At 35.9% G+C, this 13,921-nt stretch overlaps 1 protein-coding gene across 2 annotated transcripts in view; it reads left to right on the forward strand.

The window, feature by feature from the left end:
* The window catches only part of LOC127513280 (disks large homolog 4), a 158,029-nt gene that overhangs the window by 39,419 nt on the left and 104,689 nt on the right, over window positions 1-13,921 (forward strand). Inside the window, exon 1 of one of the 2 annotated variants that reach the window (XM_051894953.1) lies at window positions 2,161-2,360. The exons of the other annotated variant lie outside the window; for it this stretch is intronic. Within the exon in view, the coding sequence (XP_051750913.1) occupies window positions 2,319-2,360 (42 nt within the window). The 5' untranslated portion in view covers window positions 2,161-2,318. Of the gene's footprint in view, window positions 1-2,160; window positions 2,361-13,921 lie in introns of those variants that run through there. 2 annotated transcript variants of the gene reach the window in all.

Below are 13,921 nucleotides of genomic sequence, written 5' to 3' on the forward strand. Positions count from 1 at the left end.
AATCTATATACATATAATCTATAAAAATGGTCATGCAGAATGAAGCATTAATGTGTGCTCTATAAGTACTAATAAACAGCCATATGCAAGCTAATAAGCAACTAGTTAAAAGTGAGAATTGTTCCTCATACATTTAGAAAGATTAGAAACCTACAAGCATTTTATACTTCAATAAAATCTTTAGTTCCTGAACTTGCTTTCAATCCACCAGCTTCATATTGTAGACAGGGGGAGTGTTGTTGTATTTATGGGAGTGTTGTTGTATTTATGGTATTCAAACCTTAAATTTGATTTAATATTAATCAAAAAGATTTATTTTCCCAAACACAACAACATTCATATAAAGTAAAGGGATTTATTATAAATACCATATACTTAATCAATATATTTTCTTTAGACAAGCCAAAGAGTTACTTAATGTAGGTAAATATATTTTTTTAAATAATTTTTTAGCTTTTTACAAATTAATTTAACTATAAACAAAAGTTAAAGCACAATATGTAGGATTTACGGATAACACATCCAACTAGAACAGTGTTATATATTTTGTTGACTTGTGTACGTACATTATCCCAAATGTTTCTAAGAATGTTTAATTCAGAGAAATAAGCAATTTTTAACCAGGACATGGACGTGTCCAACTGTCTGTGCGTCGCCTATCAGTGACGTCATACCCGCGTTACCCTCGATTTCTGGTTTTATTTTGTAGAAACCATGGAAACACCAAAGACGCTTTAATATATTATGTTTTAATAGACAAGGGAACAACTGTTTGGTTATGTTTATAGACAGAAAACTAATTATTGTTATATAGCTCAACACGTTTAGTCTTATTGTTTAAATCTAGTTTTCTTGATTTTCCAAGAGTACCATGCTTTACCATGCCTCAGAGAAAAACACTATTTTGTCAAGTAGCTAACATAGCATAATCAGATGCAGCTTTATTTTTAGTAACACTATAATACAGCATTTTTTCCATCATACAATACGTTTGTATTTAATTGCATGCCATTTATCAGCACAAGCCATCCAGCATTTATTAATATGATATTCTAAAATCTTACTGCAGTGTGCAACAAATGTCTCACAGCGTTCGCTCGGCAGCAACACACTCAAATGTATCTAATATGATAAAACAGCACTGCGTTACCTCATACGCTTGACCGGAAGAAGTGGAAGCGGCGACTGCGGCATAATAGAAGTTACTCTGCTGCCGAGGCGTGTGTCGCACTCGTCTCTCATTAGCCATCGCTCTAGCAGGCCTCGTTCAGCTCCCACAGCACCCGGCCCCGCTCTGCTTCATACTACAGTAACATTAATAATCTCATCCATGAACATGATTTCTGCCCGAGTCCCGTCCCGATTCTTTTTCACTGACTGTGAGGTGTAAACGACAACTCCCAAGATTCCGCGCTCAAACTCAGCGTCATCAAGCTACACCTTTGTTTTGAATAGGCGACCTCTAGCGGCGAAAATTCTACAAACTGTGCCTTTAATAGCTATAATATGAAGGTACAGTTTTCTACTAAAAATATTTTGTTACTCAATGTTTAATTTAGTTTACGTACTTACAATAAAGAAAACTTTAAAATACCCTAATGTATTGTGATGTCTTCTTAAAATATGCACCATATTTTCTGTTTTGTCCTAAAAATACTATTTAAAAAAAAAATGGTTTCTTTTAATTCTTTCTAGAGGTAGTGCTTTAAGACAAACTGAACAAAACTATTGATTTTCTATTAGACCAACATAAAAATGCTCTTTAAATAAATGACAAGATGACCTCACACTAACAGACTAAACGTCACAAAAATCCACTGATTTGATTTCATGGGGTCTTTAAAGAACCTATTAACCAAAATGCTTATTTGAATAAATTTAACGTTTAATGTAACATTTTAATCATTTTAAACTTTTTACATCTCCAAAGAGCCATTTAGCCATCTCATGATCCTTCTGCAGGGTTCTTTGTTGAACCTGTGCTATGAAGAACCATTGAAGAAGCTTTTTTTTTTTTTTAAGCGTGTGTAAAACACATTCATGATGGGGAAATCTTCCAGAAAGCGTAGGTGAGATCGTCTCTCATATCCCTCCTCTCATCTCTCCCACCCTCTCTCCTTTTTCTCTCTGTCACAAACCTGTTCAGTGACTCAGAGGTGGAACAGTCTGCCAGGTTTCTTTGTGTTCCTAGACCTACACCAACTCTCTCTCCCTCTGTCTCTCTCTCTTCACCACTTGTCCAGTCACTTATCTTTCCCTCACTTTTCATCCCTCTTTTTCCCCTCATTGCGGGTATTTTGGTCGGTTGTTTGTGGCTGATGAGGGCTCGTGCTAAGCTTCCTCTGCTCTGCTCATGTGTGGTACGTACATTTTTTTCCTTCCAAACGTCTTGCTCTCTGTCTTTATGGCGCAGGGCTGCTGTTGCGTGTTGTTTATATATTCACTGCGTGAATCTACAGTGTGTGTGTGTATGTGCGTGTCTGTCTGACTAACTGCCACTTGATTTATGATGTGATGCATGCGCCTGTTGACACAGAAAGAGCATGGCTGCATACACGTGTGTATGTGTGAACACATGTGTGCTTTTATGTGAGACAAATGGAGCACATGAAGCTAGAAAAATGAAAGCAGACTGAGTCTAGGACGAGCAGCCATAAAATGCATTTATGCACTGGACAGCATTGCATACATTATCAGTTTGTTTCTTCATGCAATTTGTTGCTCTTTGAATCCTTTGGCTTGTAGACATTTTGACCAAAGATTTTGTTTATTTGAGCATTTGTGTGTGTGTGTGTGTGTGTGTGTGTGTTCTAGACAGTCTAAAAGTCTGCGTCTGTCTGTTTGCCCCTCATGTATGACCGGAAGTGAACTGGGTGTGTGTTTTGTGTCTGTTTTTGTATGAACGTGTGGTAATTGCTCAGCAAGATAACATACGTCTATAAATATAAATACACTGATTTGGAAATGTTCTAATGTCAACATAGTTTGCTGAATAGACAGAAATCTGTAAGTATGGCAGCTGAAGAGCTGTGGGGCAAAAGCGTCAGTTTGGCATGTTGATATCCATCAAGCTCTCTACCCTCCGGTCATTTTTTCAGAAAAAATAGCATCGCTAATGTGGGCATATAATATTCATCGGCCTCCTTATTACTGCACAATGCTGTAAAAACAGAGAGAGAGGGGGAGAGAGGGAAAGAGAGAGAATGTGCGTCGGCAATACAGAGGACAGGCAAAGAACTGAAGGTTAAAGGTCAGATGCGTAGCCTTAAATTGTACATTCAGCCTCCAGCTTGTGTTCAAGTATCTCATGTGCTGTGAATTTCCATGCTTGTTCAACCTGGCTTGTGCAGTCCAGAATAGCCATTTTCAACTAGTATGGTAAAGGCTGACCAGGCTCTTTCTCTTGCAGTTATCCAAAATAGAATATCATACAGTAAGTGACTGATTTGGAGCACCAACACAAAATAGCGCTACTCATGGGAAGTACACAAGAGGCAACATTCACAGTTAGCATGTTGCTCAGCTAACAATGCAATACACAAGGGGGATTTTTTCCCCCGTGCCCAGCTAGGCGCAAATCCTGTCCTGCGGGTAATTTCATTGGTTAATGTGAGGGTGTATAGGGTTAGGGTTACTATTTGTTTTAGCATTATGTAGGCAATGACATGACTAATGAAATCTTCAGAATCAGCTGTGGGATGGAGTTTGCGCTCAAATGGTTTGGGAAAAAATCATGCAATACAGAACAGTCCACACGCAAATATTTGGTCTTTTAATTATGCTGAATTATTTTAGCAGTACTACACAATATTAAAAGTCCAGTGTGTAATATTTAGGAGGATCTATTGACAGAAATGTAATATAATATACATAACTGTGTTTTCAGTGGCTCATAAAGACCTTACATAATGAACCGTTATGTTTTTATTACTTTAGAATGAGCCATTTCTATCTACATACACCACGGGTCCCCTTACATGGTAAGTTGCCATGTTTCTACAGTAGCCCTAAACGGACAAACTGCTCTACAGAGCGCGTTTCGTCACTACGTTGTTGTTGTTCTTCTTCGTTGGTGTTTTTAGAGGCAGCTTGCATCATCGCTATGTTGAATACGCACGAAGAAGAAGAAGTAGAAGTAGTAGTAGTCGCCATCTGGTTTATTAGAAGCAAAGACCATTCTTTGTTAGAAGTAAGAAGAAACCTCATTGCTTGACTGGCTACTCTCTGCTGTCTTACACGATGACATCTTTGTCCTGTGTTGGCCACCGTAGCTTCTCTATGTGCTTCGAAAGGGAGGGGTGAGCGGTGGACTGAGCCGTTGGTTGCAATTCATTGTTATTGTTATTTAAAGGAATTAAAAAATTAAAGTATTTAAAGGGAATAAAGAAAAACATAGTAGTAAAAGAACTAGCATTTACTGTATTTGAATCAGATATTATTATTTTAAAATATGCAGACATTCACTCTTAATTGTATGCCTAATATGCAGAAAACAGCTCTGTTAATGTTTCTTGTCTCATCACATTCAATAACTAATTACCGAGTCACATAATAGATAAGCTATTTTTAATTCAAAACGGCAAAATGTGACAAAAAAGTCAAACTATTTTCATCACTAGATACTAGAGACAGTTGTTCAACATTTCTATTGTAATTCTAACATTGCAGTCTTTCACTGTAACTGAAGTGTCGCACTGGAATTCATGCTTGGCTTCTGTGAACGGTAAAGTCTGCCTTCTTTTATTTAATTGGTTATCTGAATAATTTTGACATTGATGAGTGCTATTGGGACAGACCGGTCTAAAAGTGTAACCTTTTAAACTTTTTGTCATCCTAAAAACCCTGAGAGACATATATCATCATATTAAATATTTCGGTAACACTTTAATTTAGGGTCTTTTGACTAGTTGCTTATTAGCATGCATATTACTAGAATATTAACTGTTTATTAGTACTTATTAAGTCTGAGCTTATCCTCAATAATACCTAAACTTAACAACTAACTTACTAACTATTAATAAGCAGTAAATTAGGAGTTTATTGAGGGAAAAGTCGTAGTTAATAGTGAATACATGTTACCTATACTAAAGTTTTACCAATATTTCAAATTTTTGAGGCAATTTGGCCATGATTATTGGGGATTGTCTATGGTGGTTATGGCTCTGTGTGTGTCTGTGATGCCCTAAAATGCTGACTAGGTTTTTGGAGCAGAGTTTGTTGGTTGTATACTGTTCTTTTCAGTGGAGTGTGAAGAAAGTGTTGTAGACTTACAACAGAATTGAGTGCTGAAAAGAAGAGGGAATTGTCTGAGAGAATGAAAGTTGCAAGTGTTCATACACTATGGCCCGGTTTCACAGACAGGGCTTAGCCTAAGCCAGGATTAGGCCTTAGTTCAATTAGGATATTTAAGTAGCTTTTATAAACGTACACTAGAAAAAAATATTACTGGTGTGAATCTTCAGTCAAAACAATGGCACTGACATATTTTAAGATATATCAGTACAAGTTACTTTCAGTTGAAAAAGCTCAAACATGCATTTTAATCTAGGACTAGCTTAAGCCTTGTCTGCGAAACCGGGGGTATATTGGTTTAGATATTCATATGAACTATAGCTCTATATGGACAACAGTTTTTTCTCAGGGTGACATCTGGAAAAGAACATTTACATGATTTCCTTTCGAGGGAACTCTACGCTGCATCAGTTGCTGATGCTTTGGGGACGTGTAACTTCAGTCCAATATCATTGGCCAATGCAGAGCGATGACGTCACACGGAGTGCCCGAGCGTATAGGGCGACTGCAAACACGTCATCAGCTTCTTTGTCTTCAGGAAGCCGCTTGTGAAGGAACTAGAAGTAGAGTCAGTTTCCCCCTGAAACCCCCTCATATAAAAGCCCCACATATGATGAGCTATTGGAGCTCATGACTTACGCCACGGCCCGACTCAGTCTGGAATGGTCCAGCCCGAAGCGTGAAGTCACCCGTGGTCGATTAGATGAGAGTTATCTGCTGGGTCAGTCTCCAGCTCCGGTGAAATCTTCCATTTCTCCCGGGTCCTGCACACCAAGGTTGCAGGTTCGTGGAAACACCTGTACTCTGCTTATGTAGTTCCTTCGAACTTGTGTATATTGAGTGGATGTGTGAACAGGATTATGGACGAATGCCTCGTGTTGAAGGGAATTTGGCTAGCTATCTCTCCCCAGGGACATTTTCGTCTTTGAAGGCTCCTGTTCTGCCATCCGTGCCAGATAACATCGAGGCTGGTTGGCAAATCATATGCGGCGTCAGGTCAGGCTGGTGATGTCCTGTATGCCATGGTGGATGCAGGCATACCAGGCCAACCTGCTTAAAGACCTGGGGCCGGTTGCACCAGCTGTGCGTAATTTACAACGTAGCCTAGTTTTGGTGTAAATGGGCACATTTACAACTTACGCACTACTAAATGGTGAAATTCATGGCATTTCAACAACTTCTGTTCCCGTATTTGAAGGTTGCTATTGGATAATTGGGGATAAACGTCATATTATGCTGCTACGCATTACTTTACAGAGAGTTTACGACCTACTAGATACGCTCTTTTGGGGTTTCATGAAACCTCAGAACACATTTTTTGAGATGTGAACAGATGTGCACAGGTTGCATGTCACTGAAAACACTCAAGAAAACACAATAGCACTCATAAAGTTTACCAACAAGTGGAAATCGGTTATTTTTGGATTTTTCAGAGCAATTTTATACTTCCGGTTTGAAAAGCAAAGTTGAAGCTACATCACAAATCTGAAATAGATTCGGGCCTCGGAGTGTGTAGTTAGGCCTGCTGCATGACTGGATTTAATAGGGGAAACTGCAAAAACGCGAGTAAAACAAACAATTACACTAAAGGTTGGGCTTGAAAGTGTCCCTTATGACATGTCAAAGAAACCTAATCCATGGATATTGACATGCAGCCAGGAATCGTGTTTCCTGACATTTATATGTGCCTGATTTCGATGCCGGGGAAATACATAAAGCAAATCTGCATGTGAATCCAATATAGGTAGGTCTAAATCAGAGTGATCACTTATGGGTCAATGACGTATAAGAATTTTCGACAGGCCAGTTTTAAAATACAAAAAATAATAATATCTATTGCAATTATTCAAACATAAAGAATGTTGTGTACACATAAATTCATCTAGATTAATTGGCCACAGCCTTAAAAATGTCATATGGTGCGACCATGATTTATCTTGAAATTAATTTATTTTATTAACATGCTTAGCATTTTTTTAACAAGTTCTCAGTAATTAAAGTGTTTAGAAACAAAGTATTTGCAGTTCTTTTGAGATTCTGTAAAGAATGACCTTATATTTTTGGTCGTTTTTTTGATGGTCGCACCACATGAAATTTCATAAAATGGACATCATTGGACAAAGTTTGTTTGTATATTATAATGGAAATATAAATAAGAATGCTTTGCAATTTTGTACAGGATTACAAAACATGTTGGAAATCATGCCAAATAGTGCAGAAAATGAATTCGAATAAATTTAGAGTAATTTCAAAGACATTTCCAAAACAGAAGTTATGGCCGGACGGTCGCACCACATAATATTTTGACACTTTAAATAACAGAAAATTACAAATAACTAATGTTTTTTGAAAAGTTAAAGTGAGTACATGCACAGGAGAGGTACTACATATATATGGTATTTTTTATGCATTTAAACCAAATTGAAAAAAATGCAATTGGACAGAAAATGTAGGCATCACGTCATTGACCCTTATATCAATGTTATCATTCAGTCCTTAAACTTGTATAGTTTTTGTCAGTGTTTATTTAAAAACACCCAATTATACAGAATATAAGATGGTAAATATTTAATTGATGAGTTGTCAACATAACAATACAATATATAGGGTATGATTTTACCCCAAAATCCAACATTTTGACACAAAATGATAACTGCAAATCCACATTTCTCTGCCTGAAGTCCAGTTGTTTCTGTGAATTGCAGCGATCCATTTGCTTCTCTTTTCTGTAGCTTTCGGCAGTCTTTAAAAATATATCTGATTTTTGTCAAATCTATTTGTACAGTCAGTCGGAAAGCTGGATGTGTTTTATGTGTTTTTCGTGGCATTCACGCTGAAAACCAATGCTGCCACTCAGTCTTTTTGCCACTCCGTGGGCAACCGCAGTCACAATGGCCGACAGTGACGTCACGTGCATACCCTCTATTGTTGTCATTCAGAGACATGGGTCATGCTCGTTTCCTCAGTGCTACAATACAAAAACGCATTTCCATGCGACGTGACCAGAGCTGAAGTTTTGGTGCAGGCAGTCTCCTGCACCAAACATGAACCAGCACGGTGTATGCACACATATTTCATCATGTCTTCTTCAAATGAAATATATGTGCAAACTGCACACTGATACAGTGGTGTATCTGAATATGATTTAGTTTGAAAATTCAAAGAATAATGGACAAAATAAAAACATGTCTTTATGTGTTATTCTTTTTATGTCGTTTATCATGAGACTGTAGTGCTCGTAAATGTAATGAAAATATTATTAGCCCTTTTAAATATTCTTCTGCATTTCTTCCTTGTACTTGGGAGTTGTCATTCCGTGCGCATATATTAATATTCACTATTCTGTATAATGAGTGTGTGGTAGGTCTGTGTTTTATTGGTTGTTCTCTCCCCTCTTCCCCCCTTCTACACTCCCACTTTTCCAGAGCTTTACACACCCATTTTCTCAGACTTTTTCAGCTTTGAGGTGTGAACGACCAGGCTAAAACGGGGGGGTTTCATGACATGTATTGAGTAAAATGGTTAGTGGCATTGTAACAGTTGTATTGACAAGGGACTCTTCAGACAGCACTTCAGACAGTGCTACTGACTACTGTTATTATACAATTATACTTTTGGTGCATGTGTGCTGACTGCATTGAATGCTTTAGTGTAATTCAGTCTGAATACATCAGAAGACAAGGCATGTGTTCATTACAACATGGTGTAATGAATAAAAAATGTGGAATTATAAGTATGATCCTTAAAATGACTTTTTCTGGTGTAACCAAAGTTGGTGTCAAGGTTATGTTAAATTTATTATATTTGTGTAGATTTTGTAGATTACCATGTTAAGCTGCCGTGCATGCAATTAAAAAGTAGCATACCGAGAAATAAGAAAAATTTATAATTCTAAAATGAAATATTAGCAATTTATGTTGCTTTCAAAAATAAAAATAAGTACACAGCAAATTTTAGAGATGCACTGAAAAAAAAAAGGTAACCTAAATCAACTGGTTTTATTCAAGTCAAAAATATTATTTAACATCATTGAACCAACATACAGTATATACATAAATTATACCAACAAAACAATTTTTTATGGGTGAAGGTAGAAATAACACTTTAAGGTAACGATTGCAGGTTGACATCTATCAGAGAGGGATAATGGGGTCACACTTAACCAGCAAAATCTTGACCCCCTTGTAGCGGCCAAAAATATTTGCTCTGTGACATCATTTCCTGCTGACCTCTCGGACCGTGCTGTGACGGTTTCATGTAGTCAAATGCATCCCATTTCACCTAATGGAGCCTTTATTTGAAAATGTAAATAGACAATCAGTCTCTGAGGGAACTTTTAATTAGTTTTTCAGAAATAATTTGCATTGAAGACTGACAACTTTTCAAGGTTATTGGTGCTTATGCTTCCAATCCATTATACGATTTTCTGCTTTATGAATCTAATAAGATAAAAGTTGGAAAACTATTTACACTATCATTCAAAAGTTTGGGGTGAGTAAGATTTTTTTTTTTTCCTCAAAGAAATGAATACATTTATTTAGCAAAGATGCATTAAACTGATCAAAATTACAGTAAAGACTTGTATAATGTTACAAAAGATTTTTATTTAAAATAAATGCTGTTCTTTTGAACTTTCTATTCATGAAAGTATTCTGAAAAAAAGTATCACGGTTTCCACAAAAATAATAAACAGCACAACTGTTTTCAATATTGATAATAATCATAAATGTTTCTTTAGCAGCAAATATTAGAATGATTTCTGAAGGATCATGTGACACTGAAGACTGGAGTAATGATGCTGAAAATTCAGCTTTGATCACAGGAATAAATTACACTTTACAATATACTCACATAGAAAACAGCTATTTCAAATTTTAGTAATATTTCACAATATTACTGTTTTTACTGCATTTTTAATCAAATAAATGCAGTCTTGGTGAGCAGAAGAGACTCATGCAAAAACATGAAAAAATCTTACCAACCTCAAACTTTTGAACAGTAGTGTGTGTGAATTTAATGAACTAATAAACACTAATGAGCGCATTTCTGAAGACCTAAGGCAGTGCAGAAGGGTGAGTATGTTCATGTGTAAAGTCTGTGTGTCAGAGGAGTTTTTGCATAAAACATTCTGCCGCTTTGTTGGTCTTTCATGTTGTATGTGTTGCACATTTCCTGCAGCAACAGCCTGTATAAGATCTATCATATATTTGTTTCAGTTTTAATATGCATTTTCCCAATAATATGCTTTTAATGAATATTTTAGCAGTTTGTTTTCATATGGAATTCTGCTCCTGGTGTTTATACATTGGACAAATGTATTTAAATATGGAGATTATATTTGATAGCTTGTTTGTAGATTTAGGTGTCCGATTGAGCAATGCATACATTCTTTTTCATTTGTGGTGTATATGTGTGAGATCTCATAAACACACACTCGCTGCACATACACATTACATATACAGTACATACAGCCTGCCAACTGACTTACCGCTAGGGAATCCCCGCCCCTGCAGATGTTGCCATGGCAACGCTTTCCAGGCTAGGGAAGGAGTCCCCCTTTCTCCGCTCTTTTAGGTGGATGGGAAATATATTAACTGCCAGCTGCAGAGCTCTCTGTCGTTCTGCAAGGCATTGTGGGAAAGGAAGCAAAACAATATCTGTGTAATACATACAGTGGGCTCCACAAATATTGGGACCCTTGGTAAATATGAGCAAAACTTGTTTTTGCAATTTCTCCTCTTAGTCTTTCATTCAAAATATTTACAAAAATCTAACCTTTAATTAAAGTCAAATAGTTGGAAGAAAAATATTCTTATCATAATTTTTTTCCCCCTGAAATGTGTATTCCACAATTATTGGCACCCCTTCATTTAATACTGTATGCAACCTCCCTTTGCCTAGATAATTTGTAACAGTCTACCGATATGACGATATATCACAGTATGAACACGTGCGATTATCATATTGTGCACATTTGCTTATCTACGGTATCAATTGTCAGATACACTCTGAAACTCAAAGGTCTTCACTACAACCCGCCAAAATAAAAGTTCAGTTTAACTTCAAGAAATTATGACAGAAATTACTATTGTACAAAAGAATGTACTTCTCAAAATAATAATAATAATAATAATAACAACAATAATAATACAATTTATTTAATCATTATTTAAGAAATGTAATTTTTTTGTCCCTGATTTAATTTAGTAAATCTGTTGTGCAGCACTTTGCCAAAAAATAAAAGGAGAAAAGTTGTTAAATTTTCATTTGATTACATTTTAAAACAAATTTGATAATATATTTGTATTAATTAATTAAAATTAATTTTCTTAATAAAATACATTTTATAGGATTCTATTATTATTTTTGAAAATGTTAAATAAATTATTAATGATAAAAATAAGTTGTTAATCTAATCTATAATCAAATATTAATTTTAATTGATTAGACATGTTTTTGATTATTGAAATTTGAATAAACAAAACAAACAAATGGTTTGAAGTTATAATGAAGCATTTGTTCAACCAAAAAAACCTGTTTCCATTTATTAACCAGTTATTTTAACTGATAATAATAATAACTGATGGTTTAATACCGTATACCGTGAAACCGTGATTTTTTTTCTGAGACGGTTATCATACCGTGAAAATCTCATACCGTCACAACCCTACTAGATAACAGCTCCTGATCTTCTCTTATAATGTGTAATAAGCTTGATGAACACATGGCAAGAGATCTGAGGCCATTCCTCCATACAGAACCTCTCCAGATCCTTCAGATTCAGAGCTCCATGCTTGAGGACTCTTTTCTTCAGCTCATCCCACAGGTTTTTTATGGGGTTTGGCTCAGGGAACTGCTGTGTCCATGGCAAAACCTTTATTTTGTGTGCAGTGAACTGTTCTGTTGTTCATTTTGAGGTGTGCTTTGGATCATTGTCATGCTGGAAGATCCAACTACGGCCCAGTTTAAGCTTCCTGACAGGGTCAGTCAGGTATTGATTTAATATCTGCTGGTACTAGATGGATTGTATGATACTGTGTGTATCCTAACAAGTTTTGTTCAGGGTCTTTGGAAGAAAATGAGCTCCACAGCATTAAAGATCCACCACCATAATTCACAGTGGGGATGAGGTGCTCTTCTACATGGCTATGTTTCTGTCTATGCCAAACCGGCCTCTGGTGTTTTTCCAAAAAGTGTTATTTTGGTCTCTTCTGACCATAAAACCCAGTCCCACTGAAAGCTCCAGTAACGTCATGACTGTCGGTGCATGAGACTGCTGTTTGATGTCATCAAAGGCTTTCCCAGACAAGTTGTAGTTATATAGGTGAGGTCTGAACATAGTTTTGGGGAATTTCTGACCCCAAGACAAAACTAGCATCTGCATTTCTCCAACTTTGATCCTTTTGCCCGGTATACATATTGTACGATTTTGGTCTGTCCCAGATGAAAGTTGACCAATCGTGCAGACTTCTTAATTATTGCCCAGATTGTGGAAATGAGTATTCCAACAATTAAACTATTTTTGCACAGCTCAAAAACCTTTTGTCACACATCATTACTGTATTCTCAGGTCTTTCCCCTGTAAAAAAATCCAGTTCAGTTGCTGCCTTAAATTGAGTATAATCAACTTGGTTGTATAAGTCATTTAACTTTAATTATATTAAACTGACTTAAATTGAGTTGAATCTTGTATAACCTACAAAAAAAAGTTGAAATTGCTTAAATTATTTTGATGAGTTAAACTAATGTAAAAACATATTATTTTTGTGTGTCACTTCATATCCAGAGCCCCGTGAAACAGGAAGTCATGATTTATCTCTAAAGTGTTCCTGATCACTAAGATGAACTTAAAAACATAACATATGAATGGAATATACTTCAGTTAGAGTTTTACTTATTAGAATTTGAAGGAGTGCCAATAATTGTGGAATACATATAATTCAGAAAAAATAAGAATTTTTTTAGCTTAATTAAAGGTTAGATTTTTATGGAAGCTTGTTTCCGCCACTACATAAAAAATAAAAAAGGTAATTGCGACTTTTTATCTCGCAATTCTGACATTATTTCTCGCAATAGTGAGTTTACATCTCACAATTCTGACTTCTTTTCTCAGAATTGCGAGATATAAACTCACAATTGTGAGAAATAATGTCAGAGTTGTGAGATAAAAAGTCGCAATCACCTTTGTTAACAAGCTTCCATAGATTTTTGTGAATATAATGAAAGACTAAAAGGAGAAATTGCAAAAACAAATCTTCACAGTCAGTTTTGCTCATATTTACCGAGGGTCCCAATATTTGTGGATCCCACTGTAGTTTACTGAAATAAACCACATGGGGTTAAAAGATGCAACGTTTTTACCTTTAATACAGCAAAATCTGAAGTCAAGGCTGTGTTTGAGGCTACAACAACAACTCTGATTATATCTAACTTACAACACATTGTAGTTGGTTGCAGGTGTGTTTACAGAATGATCTTTACAAATAAATGAAATTTATATATATAAATAGTAAAATATGTGATATATATATATATATATATATATATAAGTCTATGCTGCCTGCTTACACCTAAAGCTTTACATATTGACGTGAAAGAGTTTTTTTTTCTTTTTTTTTTCAGCCTTCAC

Source organism: Ctenopharyngodon idella, chromosome 5, assembly GCF_019924925.1.
Source record: "Ctenopharyngodon idella isolate HZGC_01 chromosome 5, HZGC01, whole genome shotgun sequence".
In the NCBI taxonomy this organism is placed as follows: Eukaryota; Metazoa; Chordata; class Actinopteri; order Cypriniformes; family Xenocyprididae; genus Ctenopharyngodon; species Ctenopharyngodon idella.